Below are 20,757 nucleotides of genomic sequence, written 5' to 3'. Positions count from 1 at the left end.
TTAGTTGCATTGGAGAGCTGAAAATATTTCCAAATGAGAAACACAAAGCAGTCACATGATCAACTGTTATAAACAAGTGGTTGGTGCCTTCATCCCAATGACAATCCATCTGTCTTTGGTACTTTCATAAACATTTTCTAATTTTACAAAGTAAACCTGAAAATAAAAATGACATTAACAGAAAAGCAGCTCCAGTGTGTATTTAAATTTTTCGTTACATTAAGTACTTTGTGCATCACATATCTATATTTGGAATGATTAAAATAGAGTGCACTGTATTATACTATCTCTGCTGAACAGGTGTGCCACTAGGCAATGTCCTGAATAAATGGACTGTGCAGGACAAACTATTGAGGATGCTTCATTTAGGATATTTCAAATATGAGGCTGCTCAAATCACACTGTTTAAGCAACAAGAAATGAAATACAAATACCCCACATTATCATTAAAACATTATCAGTATTTCAACTCGCCATTCTATTTTTCCTACTTATAAGGGTGAAAAAGTCCAGTTTTAGTGATGTCTGAGGTGTGCTATCTAAATAATGTCTCTACAGAATGTCGGCTGTTGCCCAGGGCCATTTTATTTCTCTGCTTAAAGCTAAAAATAAAAGCACTTATGTCACCCTTTAGGTTTTTGAAATCCCCATTAAGCATATTCTTTAGTATGAGAATCATGCTTTGAAAGAACCATCATTTTTTACTTTATCTTCCTTTTAAACTTTTGGTAGGATTTGTTAATATGAATATTCTTTGAAAGAAAACATGAATTTATAACATTTCAAACTGCAAGAAGTCAGAACCTCTCTCATAAAAATATTTAAGTACTTTCAGTAGTGTTTTATTGTTCTCCCTGTCTTGCATGTACATTTGAAATATCCCTATCATGTCACCTTGCTTTTAATCCTTTTTTCCATTCTTTCAGTATATTTGTTTAATTAAGTTTTCTCGTGACTCTTAACTAATCTCATTTCCACTCTTTCAGACAAGGGTATTCTTCAGACAACGGTAAAAAAGAAAATCAATGATGTTCTAGACTGAGGTTTTTGCTGAATTAACCAAGTGACTGTAATCATTGCTAGCCCACTTGGTACCTGTCTGAGCATTTTTTTATTCATCTGTGCTACTTTTTGCCCATTTCAGCACAATGAGACAGAATCTTCCTCTACATGTCCCACAATGATGGCAAGGAGGTGTTTGAGCACCACACCCTCCATATCTCAAACTGTTTGGTCATGTTATTTTTTCCAAATAGCTTTTCTAAGATCCCTCTTTCACACTAGCATTTGTTGAATTATTTACTTCATCTTTAAATTCTGTCATGTCACTAATATATATGATGTATACAAACATCAAATACTACTTCTAACATTAGATAATGGGACTCTACTTTCTTATCAATGTAACAGAGAATAATTATTTTATTATATCTTTCATTGCATATTTCTGAACTGATTCGTAAAAGTTTAGCACAGTCCATGGGGCTTACTATTTTTTTAATTGCCTTCAGTATAGAACCTTGTCAAAAGCCTTTTGAAAGTCCAAATAAATTAGATCAAGCATTTCTTCCTCATCCATTATTTTGATGACATGTTCAAAGAGTTCTAACACATCAGAGAAGGTTTTTTTTCAGCAAACCTATGGTGGCTTCTTTTAGGAAAATTTAATCTAGAGTTTTGCTCATGATTCTATTATTGATGATGTATTCAATCCATTTAGCTAATACTGAACTCAGACTTACAGGCTAGTATGATAATTCTAGTTTGTTGGAAAAGCAAACAAACAAACAACAACAAGAACAAAAACAACCACCACCACCATGAAAAAAACAGTAGCCAAATTTTAACATTCAGTTTTTCAATAGGCAATTAGATGCTAGTAAAATTTGCATCAGCTCAGCCCCTTCAGTTCCTTATAAACCTTGTTTGCAGCCAATCAGCCATCTGATTCTGCTTTCTTTTTAGTCTTTAAACTTCTCTTATAATTTCCTTTAATTGCCTCAATTGAATACAATATCTTATTTTTACTGCTTGAAAAGTATAGATATTTCATTCAATTTTCTGTAGCAGAAGCCATGTAAATAAATTTTTCAACTTCTCTGTAACAATTCCTTCTAAATGTACTCTTCAAAAAACAGCACATCTACTGATGTTTTCACAAGGTTTTCTGCTTCAAATGTAGTTGAAAAAAATCTTTGCAGTTTCATCTTCAGCTATAAGGTCTTCGGACTGCTTCTTACACTATACATTTTTCATCTTCCATTTTTTCCTGTTACAATTTGTTTTCTGTTTTAACAGTTACAATTTACCTGGAAGAGGCTACATTTGGCATCAAATAAATGCTTACGCCTCATAATTTTTCCCATTGATTTTTAAATATTTTTCTTAATAATCTGAAGATGACTCACTATTTGAAATCCCATTGATGTGTTAATTCAAAAAATTGCTACAATTAATTTCAAGGTCGCAAAAGGACACATCAACTTAATGTAATTACAAGGACTGACAATGGGACACCTAAATATTATCACACATAGCAAAAATTTTGCAACTCAGTTATAAAAAGCATCAAAGATATAAAAAAAGCAGTAAAACCCGCTCTGAAATTACATTTTTGTACCAACTATTCTGATTAGAAATTGGTCACTCATGTACAACTTTTGTAATGTTTATTTTTTTGTTAGACTAAGTTTCCTTTTTTCCAGCCATATATTCCATTTATATTTCTTACTGTCGCAGACAATTAGAAGATATGTTTTTGGATGTTCTGTAAAAGGTTCATTTCCAATAATTTGATTTTACTATTTTCCTACCAGAATAAAATGATCCTAATGTTTCCTTTCTTCCAAAAAGCTCTGGCAGACTTTCCCCAGTCTGGATAGGGTTTGTCCTGAAGCATCATATCTGTGACCTACAAGGAAATAAGGAATAATACATGGTTAAACTGGTGTCACAAAAAAAGGACTAACGTGGACTTTACAAACACTTTCTTTTATGTATGACACACCTGCTTCAGTTCTGATAATTTTAATAGTTAGACAGTAGAAAAATCGTATCTCCAGTGTTATTTGCAATCAAGATAAAGTATATTGGCCTACATATGCTCCTTAATGAACAAGGAATCCTGTGGAGATCCAAAGATAAGAAGAGGAACCAAAAAATCGTAACTAAAAGTTACCAAAAAATGCTGTCCATAAGCTACAGTTCCCTATGGCTCTCAAGGTTTCCAGTCCAGCCTGGGTGGCAGGATTCACTTCCCTGAGAACAGCATCAGCAGAATTTCAACTCTTGAAATCAGAGCTGTAGCTGGGGAGTGCAAGACTGTGAATTAAGCACTATATGCCATTTATCATATCTTCTCACTTCCTGGTATCAGTAAGAAAAGCACACTTGGGAATAGAGACACGAAAATCCCTTAAAACTTGCACAAAATTTTAAAAGTATGAAATATTTATTCTCATTTTCATAATTCCTATCTAAAGAGACCATCTGTTTCTCTGTCCAGAGACTCATATGCATGCACTGCATCTGGGTGGAACACGAAAGTATTAAAAATGACTTTCAGCTAAATGAGGGAGGTGAATACCCTTAGGCGCTTGCATCTTTGAGGTGCTGTGTTTTCATATCCGTATACTTCAAGTAACTGTACTAAGAAGCACCGAAAGTTATATTACAGGAAACTCATCAGTTCCATTGTGCAAAACATCCAGAAGAGTAAAAAACCTACTCATATGTAGAGATTAAGAAATAATTGAACAGATAAAAGAAACAAGGGTGAGCACCTGCTTAAAAATTCAGATAAGTAAAACAAATTCTTACTATCTGTCACTGGTATTAGTACGCAGTGGAAAATTATGAACTGTTTTGATTATTCTGAAAATAACTCTTCATAAGATTCCAGAAGTAACTTCAAAATGAAGTCAGTAATTCTATTTTTTCCCCCACTACATTTATTTTGATATACAGAGTTTTTAAAATCCAGTTTACCAGTCAGAGTATGAGCTATCACTTTCGATCAATGACATGACAGTGTTTATCAAAAAGAACACACGGCCCATGATTAAATTAAAACTACATACAAACTACATTCGGCTTCTAAATTTTGGTTCAAATTCCATTTGGGACTCAGGTCAAAGAATAATGAACGCGTTAAATAAATAGAAAAACACAATCTATGATTTTATGATTCCATTAAGTCTAGCCTGAAGAAAGAACCGATTATACCCTAAAATACCATCTTCCCTAATTGTTTTATATAGATAAATCTTTTTTCTGATCAGCATACTATGATACTTTTTTATAAGATCCCTATTATCCAATAAATATTTTGATAAATATTTAATGCTGAACAAGGCCTCTGTGACGATTTAATCCACTACTTCAGTAATACCTTTTTCTCTTAGGAAGATTCTATGTAGTAATGAATATTTGCAAAGAAGAACAGATATATTGAGAGTTTTTATTGCATTTTCAAAATATTTTCTCCAGACACTTTCTGGGAAATACTTATTGCATTTGGTAGAAGGATGCAATCTGCTGCTGTGTGACCAATTATTAGAGTAGCATGTTTCATAAGAATGACATTCAAGAAGGAGACATTTTCTGAGGAAAATGGCAAGATGAGGCAGGAAATGTTCTTTCTGATATCAGACAGTTGGTCTTTCATCTCCCAGATTTGGCATTTATTTAAAGTCATATCACCAGATCAATGTCAGGTTGGTTGCAGCTAAATTGGCTGAAGCAAAGACAGTCATTAAAAGGATGCATTCCATAAAGGGAAATCCAATTACCTTTAGCATTAGAGAAATCAAATTCATTTTCTGGTTCGGTCAAGGACAGTCACTGTGGAAAACAGTTCATGGGAGAAAAGCACTCAACACTGTCATATCGTGCAAATAAGTTTTAGATAGGAACATCAAAACCTCATTGCTGCTGTTAGAAGGATAATGATGCTTTTATAAAAAGGAAAAAAATATAAATTTTAATTTAATTTGCACAACTTAGCATAAAGAGATGCATAAGTGTGCATTTTCCCCCCTCTCTTTGTATTTCACAATGCAATTACTGGCCAGAAAACTTTTCTCTCTTTTTTAGTCAACTATATTTGAAAATACTGTGGATACTCAGGAATAAAAAACAATTGATCACTTAGTAATTCTATGGATGCATGCATACTACAGAATCAAGATAAAACAGGGAAAGCCACTTACAAAGTAATTAAGCAATGTATTTTTTTCTTGAACTAAAAGATGTGATATACTTTAATCAATTAATTACACTGCTTCAATTTGGAAAGGAATGGCCCCTACATATAATGACTGTGTACTCTCGTTTTATTTAGTGCCTCATGAGAGAAATGTTTACAGTTTATTAAAGTGCACAAACTGCAAAATACATATTCTCTGTTTTTTTTTAAGTTACACAAGTGCCACAACAAAATATCATCATAAAAAATGAGTATGCCTTGCAATACATTGTAATATATTATGGTATCTTAAATTTCACTTTGCCAAAAAAAAAAACCAAACAACAAACAACAAAAATTTTATTAACTATTCTTATCACTCATTTCACATTAAATATGAAGATAATTATAATGCTTTTAAAAAGGAATATTACTATCATTAAATGGGTAGCAAAATGTCATGATTCACAATTTTGTTGCAGAAAATTAAATGGTTCATTTTGATATGATATACTACAACAATTTGGAAAACTGTGTCATATCTTATAGAAGAAACAACCCAGGACTCAAAGTCATGTTCAGAGCATGTAACTGACACAGGCAAAAAGCAAAAGCAAATTTTGCAGAAAGCAGAATTATAAAAACTTTAAAAAACACCAACAAAACAGTAGGATACATAAGGCACCTGAGATACGCTAAATGGAACAATAAGAGTCCTTAAGGATTGCTTACTCCTTCTGTGTAGTTGCTCTTTGAATGTATTGCTCAGGGTACTCAGCACACACTTTAGATCTCTCTGCCCTAGACAGTCATGTCAAACGATGCTGTGTTGTATGTCAACAGGATCCTTCTCAGCAGAGTCAATATCTGCAGTGGGAGTTTCAGGTAAGGCTAAGTATGTTTAAAATTAATAAGCTAACTGCAAGTGAAACTTTATTTAAAAAAAATCAATTAAAAAAAAGGTGACCTAATACTTTGGTCGCACTTTCAAAGTATCTTCCAAATTCTTCACTAGTAGGAACTATGCTGTCACCTTCAGAGCACAAACTGATAATTCCTGGAAAACTAATGGGGCATGAGCTGCTGGCCAAGCTGTTTTCATCTGCCAAATTGCATTTTAGAAACCTAGAAGTATAAAAGTACACTGGATAGATTCATAATAGCACTTCTGCACATAAGCAACTGCAGAAACTGTATCTTGAAAGAGAAATGGACTCTGAACAAGCTCTCTAGGATGTGATGTATTCCACGCTGTAACATTCATTAAGTAGAGACCAACACTCAGTGGAGGATTTCCATTTCTTATTTGCAAATCTTCAAAACAGGGTAAGAACAGCCCACCAGCATTTAACAGAATGTAGAAGCCAAGATCCACAGGAAAAGCCTGGAAATACAAACCTAATGGTGAACTCTGAAATCTTTTTTATTATTTTTATACAGGAATGAGCAGTGAAAGGTCTAATGGACAAAAGGACTCCAATATCTCATATCACTAAAGAAGCTGTTCATATGCAACTACTCAGCCAGGAGGACAGGACATCATGGTGCTATTGCTGGAAAAGGGAGTAGCCTGAATAACTCTGCATTTGGAAAAAGACATATATCTGCCACTGCCAAGTACGTGACTCCAGTACTAAGTGTTAATTTTTTCTATTTTAATCACTTTATATTCTTGAAATATCTTATTTTAAACCATAACCTTCTTCATCAGTAGAATTAAATTAGTTTAATTTGAACCTCAGCCTTTAAATAGTTCCTAAGTAGCAGTCCTACAACTGAGGAATTTAATTGATGGGGATGCCAGAGTGTCGGGGCAGGTCTGAGGGCTGTTTCCCAGAGCAGGCATGTGCACGTTGCTTGGTTTCATGCAGCACAATGTTCCACATCAAAAGAACCCCTTGACATCTTTTGCAAAGACTCAGCACCGCTTGTGAGTTTCTGAAAAGTACGTCTTATTTTTTCTAGCAAGTGGGGCTAAATCAGGTTAAAGTAATTATGTTTCCTGAACTCAGTGTGAAGCCAATGAGAGGTAATGTATAATATATGGCTGAGTGCATACACTCCCTTTGCTTTGTTGCTATGTGCTTTTAGGTAAGAGCTATATATAGGTGGCCCGCTAACTACACATCAATTCTTTATCATATCTTAGTCTTCAAGTACTATCATGGTAATCATATACCAAACCAGGGAAACATTTAGTATTCAGTCATTAAAAGCTTCTATCCATCATTTTTGTCTTCATCTTCTTTGAGATATTTAATAACTGTAGAGCTGTTCACTTGATGTACAGAAGTAACCTATATGGAAAATGCTTTTATGCTTTTTCGTGTGGATGTTAGGGAAAAAACTATCTTCTGTGGATCATACACCAACACTTCCATGGCTTACACAGTGATAATATGAAATGCCTTCTTTAGTTATTAAATTGTTTTGGCAGTTGAAGAGAAATATCAAAAACTTCATTACACATCCTTCAGAAATAATTGTTAATTTATTTTAATCCACTCTGCTGCATTTTGGAATATAAAAAATGTGTAAATGTTTGGAAACAAATGTAACAAGTATTTGTACTTGAGCTTACTGATCCATAAGGAGGATGTTATTTTTCAAGATAATATTAATAGTCAGCTGTAAATATGGTGCTAGATTTTAAAGTAGTTTTGTCTGCTTCTTAGATTTTCAAACATTCTTAATGCAGTTTTGTTACTACCCTGAAAACATTCAAGCTTGTGCTGTTTTTTTTATATATATTAGCATTTTCAAAACAACAGCAATCACAAAGATAAAATACGGCCCCTTCAATCTACTCTTTAATTGTTTTCTCATTTTAATCAGAGCAAACATGTTATTCTTGTCTTACTAACATGTATTGTTTTAACAATAGGTAAATCCTGAAAAACAACACTAACTTCCTGTCACAATTCAGTGATCAATATGAATGATAAATAATATTATGGTTCACTTTTGTTGCTTCTTCAATAGCCCTCAGTATTATTTTGTGCATTTGCACATTTCCAACCAGTAACATGTTTCCAGAATGTTACAAGATCTTACTCTCCTGATCCCCTGCATTTGCACACATGCACTGTCTTATATCCGAATTTCCACCAGTTAGAGAACCAAGGGTGTTATATTAATTATTACCATCTTTACTGATCCGTGCAAATTTATTTCTTCACCCACTGAGGAAGAAGAAATCTTCTTCTCTTTTAGCCAGTAGATCTTGATTTGGTTTTTTGAATATTATCATAGCAGTTTCTGCCATAGTCACAATCCATGCGGGGATAACAACTCAGGAACGAGATGAATAACTAAAAATATACACATTTTAGGCTCAAGTTTAGAAAAGTCTCCCCTGTCAGCACTTCCTTTCATTTTCCAATTTAAGTTAGGACAGAATGCTCCATACAGCCAGTGTTTAGCCCACAATCACTTTGTGGTGAAAAACTTCTTTAAATATCAAAAGGTGAGTTAAGGAGAAATCTGGACTGCAATTATTTCAGGTCTATTCTGGAAATTACACTTTGTATTTCAATATCAGCAGAAATAACTCCTGAATAGATTTTTTTTTTTTTTTAAATCAATCTGAAACAAACAAAAAAGAATAATAATTTTCTTTTAAGTGGAAATTCCTTGACACTTTATAAATATCAATAACTATTTAGGAACGATTGTACAACTGAAGTAGGGCTTTAGCAAAAAAAAATTCCAAACTACACCACCTCATTTCCTATGATGTTTCAAGTCCCTACTGTGCACAGAAATCACTGTATATATGCAACAAAAACATACTGACTGCTATGTTGCAAGCACTTGCTGTTTATATAACCACCGATCCCATGTTTCAGAAAATTCTTTCTTCTTGCTTTACCCTATTAGTGTCGTAAATGCAGAAGCAGAGATCTGCATAACACCACGTATGACAAAGTATAGGGCATAAAGCCACACCATGATCTTTATTCAAGGCATTCAACTCAGTTCCATCTTAGGCTGACATGGCAGGAGATTGCTTTACTCATTTAGGGAGCTTAGTGGTTTTGGTAAAAGTCCAGAGACCCAAGTCATGCTGTGTTTGGTGCACATATGTCATACGCATCTAGACCAATGCAGATTCTTTTAATAGGTAGCGAGAAGAAAAAAGCATTTCTGGGGCACAGTTCATTTCAAAAGGGGTTTGGTTGTAAAGATGTACCTATTTCTCTTCACTCTAAAACAGAACCTGCTCAAATGTTCACACTGCTGACACTGGAAGTCTGGTAATATGAATCCCAACCTTGTTTCCTACATTTCTTAGTGTTTCTCATCAAAGTGTCATTAACTTAGTTAATGATATGCGTGATGGCTCATTAGGAATGAGGGTTCATCACAGGCAAAGGGCCATATTCACAGAATCACAGAATGTCAGGGATTGGAAGGGACCTCAAAAGATCATCTAGTCCAATCCCCCTGCCGGAGCAGGAACACCCAGATGAGGTTACACAGGAATGTGTCCAGGCAGGTTTTGAATGTCTCCAGAGAAGGAGACTCCACAACCTCTCTGAGCAGCCTGTTCCAGTGTCTGTCACCCTCACTGAGAAGTTTCTTCTCAAATTTAAGTGGAATCTCCTGTGTTCCAATTTGAACCCATTACCCCTTGTCCTGTCATTGGTTGTCACTGAGAAGAGCCTGGCTCCATCCTCGTGACACTCACCCTTTATATATTTGTAAACATTAATAAGGTCACCCCTCAGTCTCCTCTTCTCCAAACTAAAGAGACCCAGCTCCCTCAGCCTTTCCTCATAAGGGAGATGCTCCATGCCCTTGATCATCTTTGTTGCCCTATGCTGGACTCTCTCCAGCAGTTCCCTGTCCTTCTTGAGCTGAGGGGCCCAGAACTGGACACAATATTCCAGGTGTGGTCTCACCAGGGCAGAGGAGAGGGGAAGGAGAACCTCTCTCGACCTACTAACCACCCCCCTTGTAATACACCCCAGGATGCCACTGGCCTTCCTGGCCACAAGGGCACAGTGCTGGCTCATGGTCATCCTGCTGTCCACCAGGACCCCCAGGTCCCTTTCCCCTACGCTGCTCTCTAATAGATCATTCCCCATCTTGTACTGGAACCTGGGGTTGTTCCTACCCAGATGTAAGACTCTACACTTTCCCTTGTTATATTTCATTAAATTTTTCCCTGCCCAACTCTCCAAGTTGCCCAAGTTCCTTGGGCAAGTCCTGGAGGGAACCAAGCAAAGGATTGTCGAGAACTGACAAGTCATATCACGAAAGGGTATCCAATCTGGTGAGCAGAGTCAGCCAATGCAAATACCAGATACAGAGGTACTTGCCTAGGTGCTTGACTCAGGTTTCCACAGGATGTATTTCTGTGGTTTTGAGATTTAAAATGAAGATCTCTCTAGGGAATGATACCAAAGATGCACTGTTTTACTTTGGCATGGTAGACTATTGATTAAAGATATAAAAGGGGAGTGCCCATTTTTAGTCTCAGATCTACCAGTGCTTTAATTTTAACCAGTGTTATAGGCTTTATTCACTGATTTAATGCAAAAAGCACACCAAGTGCCTTGGGTAAGAATGAGCCTTCAGGACTCCTCATCTCATGTAGCTACAGATTCAGACCTTTTTGCAATCTATCCTTTATTTCAGCCTATGAATCTTGTACACGTAGCTACAAAGCAAAGCACTGAAGAAAGAATTGAGCCAGCATGTGATGAGCAAATAGGTAGCCTCTGCTACCTTGATGTTCAAAATGTGTTCACACTGAAAGCGAATATTTTAGCAAAATGCAGGTAGTAGTTCTTAAGTTAGAGTGAGATCCATCATATCTTAGAATACTGCAGGAATGTAAGCATTTCCACATTTACCTCCAAACTACAGCAACATACAGATTCCAGGCTCACAGCCGTACAGTCAAATCACATAAACATAGGAGTATTTGTTTTAGCAGATACGAAACTATACATTAAATGATGGCACATAATAACTAAGGTGTGATTCATTCTCTGAGACTGTCTTAACCTAAGCAATATCTTGATGTCTGAATGTGTCTGCAAATCACAGATAACAAGATCAGTTGACTGATCTCATAAAGGACAGAGAGCTCAGGAAGGTCACTACCAGTAGCAATGAAAAACTGGGAAAAAAATCTGGTTTGATTTGGCTTAATACAACATAGATGCTGAACTGTTCTTGCTAGATTAACAACAGTTCTGGATGTATCAACATGGTGAATGTATGTCTCCAAAGAGAGTTCCACACTTTGCAAACAGGAAGTTTACCAACTTATCGTCTGTAGAGCAAGCTACTGGTTCAGGCATGTATCTAAAAATGTCCAATGTCAGTTCACAAGACACGAGGGAGTCGGATGCAAGACATGTTCACAATATAAAGGTTCCTACTAATTAGATTTAATTTCAGGTCTGCCTTCTTTTGACATCTCCATTTAACCATTTTCTTGATAAGACTTGCAAGTGTTCACGTGCTGTAACTGATGCAAACGGGCCTTTGACTGCTCCTCTTGGGCAGTGGCAACATTTTTATCTGTATCATGATGCCCTCAGAGACTCACAGTTATACTTGTAAACTGTCAATGCAACTTCTTTTGTGTAGTCTATGCTTTGATTTGCCAGAAGGTCATAATTTGCTGTTCTTCAGAAAAATGTTGGTGTCCATAAGTGACAACACAAATACCACTAGGTGCCTTTTCACCTGCCTTTCCCTTTCCCACTAATACTTTTAAATTCTATTTGGTGACCTAAGGGGTGATAGAAGGCCATCAAATGTATAGGCAACAGTTCCAGTGAGGACATAGTGTTAAGGTGATTCTATGGCAGATGAGGGAGTGAAAGAAGAAGAAACTTCTGTTACAATAGCATACTACTAATGAATAATACGGGATGTTGCTGTATTCTTCTCTATTTAACTTCCACTTAGTTACTGTTGAGGAAGTATCTTCTTGTGGAGAATCTGAGTGAATGTGAGGTATAATGGGTATGTTTTGTCACTTGGTTGTTGGGAATTGTTTTCACTTTACACAGTGTGTTCTAGATCAACAGCAAACATTAACTAGAGTAAACATAAGAAGCATAAGCACATCTTTCAAAAATCTCTGTTGGTGTCTACATGATGCAGAAACTGGTAAAAATGAATTCATCAACTGAAATAAAAATGAAGGATACGATTTCAAGCTCTGATGTTTACCCTCTGTCTTCCACCACTCTGTCACACGCAGGCACATGAGCCACAGGAGAACCACCTGAAGACCTGGAGGTCGCCAGCAACATGCACATAGGCCACTCTGCTGAGGCACTTGCCTGCTTCCTCTTGCCAGAACAAAGAGCCTAATTAAAGGAAAATCCATCTCCATGATGCTGACACCACACTGCTTTTCCGGTTGTTTCAGAGCTGTGATGTGCTGACAGCTCAGAGTGGTTTCAATCCATTTCACTTCTTTATGGTGCCTGGCACAGAGAAGCTGTAGCTTCGGAATAAGTAAATGGGAACTTGAAACTTCCTTTACGTGGCCTTTTCTGTCCTGCACTCAACAAACACAGCTACTATATGATTATATTTTCACTCAAAGTAGAGAATGAGAACAATTCTGAACAAGTTTCTTGTAGTTTCTAGAAATACTAACTTGAAAATGAAAACTGCTAACAGAAAACAAACTGAAAAAATTCATTAAGAACGTCTTAAAAACCTTCCCATGGCTCTTCACATTATTTTCCTTATCACACTACAAGGGATTATTATTATTATTATTAACTAAAAGAATTTTCTGCTCAACTCATGGTCTTTTGCCAAATTTATGGGCAACATTATTAATTGCTTTTAATTACCCTTATATACTGAAGCTACAACCACATTGAAAACACAATCCGATTTAGAAATCCTTCTATTTGTCCACATTTCCTGTACAATTCTGCACTTGATGTGCGAGCATGGTCACAGTTTTGTCCAATATCCATTAAAAAAAACCAAAACAAAACAACTTCGGTCTTACTTCCAGAATAAAGAGTCTAAATGGAAGGTACTCAGTGGGAGGTGATTTGTACCAATTCCACTTTAACAGAGGAAAATCTCAAGATGCTGTTACAAAGTCAGTTGCTATTCTGAATAACAAATATTTCACTTTGAAAAAGTCAGTCAGCTATTTTCTGTGTCAGATTCTGTTCTTTAAGAACATTCAGACAGTCAATTTTTAACACGTTAAATTATAATTAAAATGTAAAAATATCCATCAAAATGCACAAAAGCAATGTAGTCTCTTTTCAAAAAGCAGAGAAATAGTGATTAGTCTTAAACTGTATTGGGATTGTTCAGTGTTGAAAGAGGAACACAAAATGTCCCTATTCCCTGAATAGGGAACTTTTGGGATTAATTATTCAGAAAATGGAGATCATCATTTAAATTGTCTCTATTAAAAAATAATAATACTGGAGGCCTATAGGGTTTCAAACATAGTGATATTGCTATTCCTTTAAAATGATGAGATAGGTCCAGCTCAGATATACCAAATTAAGAAAGATAATATTATTAAGTTTCGTTTTATTTGCATTTAGGTTTAAAGGTTTTAGGTTTGTGTTTTGAAAGACTTCCCACCAAATACAATGCCTTGAAACAAAGTGGAAGATAAAACACTCTTATAGTCACATAAAATTCCAAATTTTGGCTTTCAGATGAAATTCCTGTTACTGCAGTGTCAAGACAAAATATTACCATTTTTAACAACTGGGAATATTGATATCTTTTTGTATAAAAAACACCAAAGGGGAAAGCTGGTCATTAAACATTAATGGATACAACTGAAAATGTTTCATACTGATCCTTGTTTGGGAAGAATATTGAATATACATAGGGGATAATGGTTTGTGAAGAATTCTGAAGTACTAGTTGGGTTGCTAGAGGTTATTTTGAAAAAGGAGATACAGTAAGATAAGAGCTGAGAGAAATTGCTGTAACTCTAGGGACAGGATTTTATACCTCCTTCTGGACTTGTGCTGAAAGATGTTCCACAGTCAATTTGACAGTAAGTAGATACCAGGTTTTGCAGGCTGACAAGTCAAGGATGGGTAGAAATGATTGGTAGTAACATTGATTTCTCACATCCCCTCGGCCATAGAAAATATCAGTCTTTAACCAAAGTGCTTGGTTACCCAAGCATGGGCAGAACTTTTTATTTTTGTTTCTTTAGACAATAAGGCGTGAAAGAATGTCAGGACCTCAGGGCAAACAGAACATTCAAAGACAATGGAAGGAAAGTTGTTCCACTTTCAAGTACACTTGAAAACACAATCCTTAATATACAGTCATTATTCAGTCTTATTATACAGTCTGTGTCGATGCTATACTTTCATTTGAAGTTGAATCTCTCTTATATAAATAAAGAATCAAGACTTTTTTCAAGTTTTCTTTCCTGGCTTCATATTCATCACTATCTATCTGTAAACATTCATTCCATGAGGAAGCAGGATTGATATAATTTAGAAGAATGCAAATAACATTAGACCATGGTTGCACAGTTATTTGCCATTTGTTTGACATGTTTATTCTTTATCTATTGTCTACACGCAAATCCATATGAGGTCAGCTAATGGTCACTCATTAAAACGTACTTTTAACTTATACATATTCATAAGACACACTGTAGAGAAAAACAATGTATTCTTTAAAAAAGAATAAAGGAGAAAAATCTCAAGCAGACCGACTTTACATGAAAGGGAAAGTTGGTTTCCTTAAAAGTTCAGATGTTACAAATCAAAGAATGGTGCTTTATCAACATAGTATAAAGCAGACTTTTTTATCAGATTCTCTTTTGAACAACAATTTTTGGTCAATTATTACTTCTCATGTGGACACTTCTTAAGGCTGTACCATGCCGTGTGCACAGCTGATGCAGTCCAATCTTTGCTCTACAGCTGGTCTTGTTTGTCATCTTGGCTTACTTGATTAAGCATTTTAATCAGTGTTTTGCATAAGTTTGTGCACCTTCTGTTGAAAATTGTCTGGCTGGTATTTAGCTGAAAACCAGTTGACTTCTGAACATGTTACTTTGGCTTTGGACATTTCTCATTCCATAACTTTTGAAGGGTTCACAATCGGTATATTAAATTCTGTCTTTACAAAGCAAAAACAAATGTTCTCTAATAACTACAAAATTATGTATTAATAATGTTGGTAAGCAGCTTCTAATGAAGCTGCTAAGCTTTTTTACATTTAGCATAATGCCATGGAGAATATATAAAAAGACTGCCTTATTTTTCCTTAAGATTTGACCTTTTTACCTCTATAAAATAAAATAAAATAAAATACTAGTTTTAGTTTTGTATTTATCCCCTTTCTTCTTTTTTGTTAAGTCACTCTTTTTCTTCAGCCAGATCAGGTGTTTGATGGGGTTTTTTGGGACAAAGTAATTTTGCATTTCCCCCCAGAGTTCTCAGGAAATTGAATGGAGATTATATTTACATGCTCCGATTAGCTATAATGCACAATTTAAAATCACCTTTATTTCATTCATTCTGTCTATGTTTATATGTGCTTCCTTTATGATATTAGCATAACCCAGAAAACATTATCATTTGGGCTTTTCTGAGTAGACCATTTGGCTGAGCTTCAGCTGTTTGCTTTGCTCTCTTAGCACAAGGAGGGAAACACCATGTTTCGGGAAAATGTAAGTCCCCCTCCACAGCCCAGATCATGTTATCTTAATACCTTCTAGAAATTTTTATTGATAAATGAGAAATAAAAAGCTCTCCAATGACTAAGCATAAACATAAGGACTGAAAAATAATATACCTTTGTCCTATAATTGTAAAGAGAAGACAAAAATTCAGATTATTAGTGTTCTCAAACAATAACTGCACATTCTCAAGGCGTACGAGACAACAAAATTCACTTTATCTGGGAAAAGAAAAGGATACTATATTTACTGGGTATCTAGCATTGTCATAGGTAAACTAAATAAATATTTACAGTTAATATACTTAAGTTATGTCAACTCTGTATCAAATATATACTTTCTGCATTACTGAAGTCTCATCCTCTCTGCCTTGACTATGATAGGTCATCTTTGAACCAGTCCCTAGACTCCAGTTTCGGTGCCTCTGAATTCTCATTGTTCAACATAAGTCCTTGCTCAGAAAAATGTATTTTAAAATTATTAATGCCAGGACGGAGCAGCTTGATTGTACGAGAGCACTGTGACATTGTATCTGACAACTCCATTCCATCTCCCATTTGAAAGACAGTCCAAGGAAAACTGAGCTAGTGCTGATGCACCTGCGTTTTAACCTAGGTACATATTAACCTAGGAGGCATTGATGGTTTAATGACTATCTAGCAGACTTAATGTGGTAAAACTTCAAGCATAAATGGCAAATATAAGTGGCGACGCTTGGTATACATATAATGCATAAAGCTGGAATATAGGTTCCCTGATTTATCTTGTCACATAAATAGGATTCTCAAGAAAATGTCCCTGCCAGTTGGTTGAAAAATTGGAACAGATTTTTTTGGGTTTATTAACATAAGCATATAAACGTAAATCTATATATGCTTAAAAACCAGTAATATCCGTAAACACTTCCATTAAAATTGCAGTTCCTCTGTGTATATTGGCAAAAACATTTTATAACCAATGAAGAATGAAAGATGATAACAGCTCTAGATTAGCTAAAATTGGTATGACCTTAGGTCTGGTACAAAGTATTTCTCATGTAAAAATACAGTATTTACAGGCATTTTTAGTTTCTAATAAGACCTCTTGAATCCTATGCACAGAAAATGAAAGTTTAATAAAGACCCTTATCAGCTTTGAAAAATCTGATCATTTTTATGGGAAAATGAAACAAGAAAATAGACAGTCAGAGATAACCGAAACAAGTTTGAGAAAGAGAGTGACCTTGATGGAAGATAGGAAGAGAGAAGTGTGGAAATTATTAAATACTGAAAATGAGAGCATGAGGTTGAAATAAACTCAGTAAATGGACAAACTAATGTATAAATGCAAAAGAATGGAGATCCAGTTCAGAGCTTAAAAGCACTTGTTTACAGTTCCTTTAAAAGAAATGAAGGTTGCCACTGACAGGTAAGCTGTCCCTAGATTAGAGAAAGTTGCCAACTTAAGCTAGATACTAAAATATCTCCTACAACATCTCAGGCTGACCATTCATTCCTGAAGTGTTCAAAAAGAGAATCCAAACAGCTGTTGATGTAATACAGGAGATCAACCCACAGGACAAGAACCAAGTCAAGAGAGACAAAAGACACAACTTCTGGGAGCAGAAAGTTCAGGTCTAAGACCCCACTGTTATCATGTGCTTGAAAGACAGGGAGGAAATAGATACTATCTAAAGTTCCAACATGGTTTCAGCTGGGATAGAGTTAATCTAGTAGGTGGTAGGGAGCTATGTTCTGTATTTAGTATGAGAAGAATATTGATAATGCACTGATGTTTTGGTAGTTGCTGGGTAGTTAAGGACTTTTCAGCTTCCTGTACTTTGCCAGGTGCACAAGAGGCTGGGAGGGAGAAAAGCCAGGATGGCTGACCCAAGTTGGCCAAAGAGGTTTTCCTTGCCCTGTGACGTCATGCTCAGTATATAAACTGGCATTGACACAAGTCAAAGTGTCTTCTTAGTGGGCCAGAACGACATCTGCACGTACTTAATTTGATTTCACAGGCAGCTAACCTAAAATGCCTTGGCCTCCTGAGAGGCAGGCATACTAACTTTGATATAGTACCACAAACCACAGATTTCATTCTTACAACCCAGGCCTGATGTCTATTCATTGCACATCCTTGTGCTTCCTATGCCGGGGTTTAGATTTTATAGATTTGGAATTAGACTGGACACTTGCTGTATTTTTCAAATTGACACATTAAATGTAATGAAGTTAAACTGATTCATGATGTGAATTTTTCAGTACAGTTAACAGGCTAACAGTTTAAACTATGTCATAGCCCTGTATTCAGTAAACAGCAATTAAATGCAGTTTAGTATGAGAAGACACTAAAAAAATAATTTTCTCTTTGCTCTGATTGATGATCTATCAAATGTTGATTAATTGGGGCTTCTTCTGTACTAGGAGTAGAAATGGGAAGGCGATTAACACAGTTGAATGATACCTCCAATACAGCTTCTTCACCAAGCCAAGACTCATCCCAGCAACCAGGAAACTTTTGGGTTCCAATAATGTAGGACATAAATTTGAACAGCTCTTGAATCCTGTGTTGTAAAACTATCTGCCCCTGGCCTTCCATGCAAATGTGCCTACTGTCAATCATTTCCACTATAAAAATAAAACTGTGAAAGATCTGGGACGATCATGCATCACATTCTTCAGTCTCAGTTCTCTAACCACAGCACAACACTCACAGTCAGAATTGGAAATGAATATTTCTACCATTTATAGTAAAATTGGTTTTTTCCATTTCTGAGTACACAAGTTCCAAAAATATGCTGGCAGTTATTAATGATGGTAAACAGGATACATTTGAAGCTGTTACCTACAATATAGTGCATAGAATAGATGAAAAAAAATGAGGAAAAATAACAATTTTCTAGTTGCTTCAGTATAACAACCAACGTAGTATAAAAGCAGCAAATGATTGCTTGATTTCTGTGTCATGGAGATACTTATATTAAGCCCTCTCACAAGTAGAAAAAGGGTGATGTAGGCTTTTGGAAAAATAAATTTCTTCAGTGCTTAAAATTTGTAAAATGACATTAGCAATAATTTTATTTTTAATGGAGACTTTTTCATTAGTACACTAAAAAGTGATATTCACAAGTCTAATGCTAGTACAAGAAAAAAAGCTTATACATAAATGACAGGTGTATCTGCACTTTTTGTTTTGCATTTTTGCATGCATTTTTGTCCATGCATGTATCCTATGCATAAACATAGGAATAAATATTTCATACACATATGCCTTTCTGGCCTGAACAGAGTGCTCATAAGATGAGACTGACGGAGACTCACAGCCTGAAAAATGAACTCAGGTCCCAGTTCCAGAAAGACTTTCATATGAACAGCAGCTTACAGACTAGAAAGTCAAATGTACTCAACAATGCCAGGCTCAAGGTCTTGTCCCCCATCTCTAAGGGGGGGAAATCCATTACACTGGACTATACCACACTCTTACTGAGTGACCCTTCTGCTTGCCACCTGCCTCCCAATAGCATGCCACCCTCAAACTGGTCTCAAACTCTTCCCATTCTCATCTTGAAATAATATTATCTAATACATAAATTATCTCAAGGCTCCAAAGGTTTGTTTTGATTTGGTTTTGTACAAGCTCAGTGATTAATTTTGCCCTCCATCAATCTGGAGGGATTTCTTCAATTGATTCTTCTGGTTACACAAAATGATCTAAAAGCATTCTTTGGGAGTCAATGAGAAAGGAAAACATATGCCAGCTTTCTGGCAATCTGCATTGCCTCTACACTGTCACAACTCCACTGCAATTATTAGCAAAAAATAAATTTCAAAATGCCAGGAAACAAAAATGGGCAAGAGAAAGTGCTTCTAGAAAGAAGAATGAAGCAGAGCTGAAGACGTTATATTGCAACATTAGTGTTACAAAAGTAAAGAATTAACTATTTATAAAGGAAGAATTAATATCAAATTTAAGTGTTTACCAAGCAAAACAAGTAAGGCATATTTACATATGTGGTTTTAGCTATATAATCACAAAAGTCCTCATTGGAGTAATGAAAAGGATACATGTCTGAAGGGTGCTATTTAAGAAGGGCATTTATGTGCCAAAATTCTTATATGACATCCTAAATACATGATACGTACACATCCATACTATTTTACAGCAGAATGTGCACTCAGCCCAGACAGCATAGAAATGGTCACTCTTAATAAATTTTTACAATACTCATTCTACTGTGGGAAGATACTGAAATGGAGTTAAGATACACTTTGCCTCTACTTATTGTTGGTTTCATAACTGTCATTTACCTATCTGGTTAGTTTGAGTGTGAAGTGTTTTAATAAAAATTTTTAAGTGAGGAATTCTGAATTACTACAGATGAATCTCCAAATCACCTTTTTTTCAGCCTCCGTCCTCTTTCACATTCTAGATTCTTTTTATTTTTCCTATCCAGTAAGTTTTTGGATTTTAATTTTTGCAGTATCTTTATTAGCATCCACTTCAGAGAAAATCCATTAATGATAATTAGTTTAGTTTTTTAGAAGCTTTATAGATAAGTATAATAACTTATAAAGATTTTTTTCTTTCTTGTTAGTAGTGTGATAGCAACAAAATTCCAGCTTGCAAATAAGTCCTGTGGCTTCTGACTACACTCCTTTCCCATTAATTGCACTATAAATTAGAAAGCCAGCAACAAATATTATGGCACAATGGTTAGGAATAGATTAAGTTGTCAGTTGGAACATGACTAGCAGCAGATTCCTACAGCTTATATTGTTTTGTGACCTTTTCATTTATGAATAAAACTGGGGAGTTTAAAATCCGTAGTTAGCTTTCTCAGATGAAAATAACAAAGCTCTTGGCAGGACTGAAGAGCATGAAGAGGGCTCATGTGAATCATTTTGCTGACTTGTGT

General features: G+C 35.5%; 1 protein-coding gene across 1 annotated transcript in view; it reads right to left on the bottom strand.

Annotated features, from left to right (window-relative positions):
• Positions 1-20,757, bottom strand: part of TMEM117 (transmembrane protein 117) — a gene marked incomplete at both ends in the record, with an annotated part of 204,434 nt that overhangs the window by 73,042 nt on the left and 110,635 nt on the right. Inside the window, one exon of the mRNA XM_080357883.1 lies at positions 2,814-2,911. Coding sequence (XP_080214009.1) covers positions 2,814-2,911 — 98 coding nt within the window. The remainder of the gene's footprint in view (positions 1-2,813; positions 2,912-20,757) is intronic.

Source organism: Nesoenas mayeri (assembly GCF_963082525.1).
Source record: "Nesoenas mayeri genome assembly, chromosome: 1".
In the NCBI taxonomy this organism is placed as follows: domain Eukaryota; kingdom Metazoa; phylum Chordata; class Aves; order Columbiformes; family Columbidae; genus Nesoenas; species Nesoenas mayeri.
The sequence above is the reverse complement of the archived record's forward strand: the minus strand, read 5'-3'. Positions and strand labels throughout refer to the sequence as shown.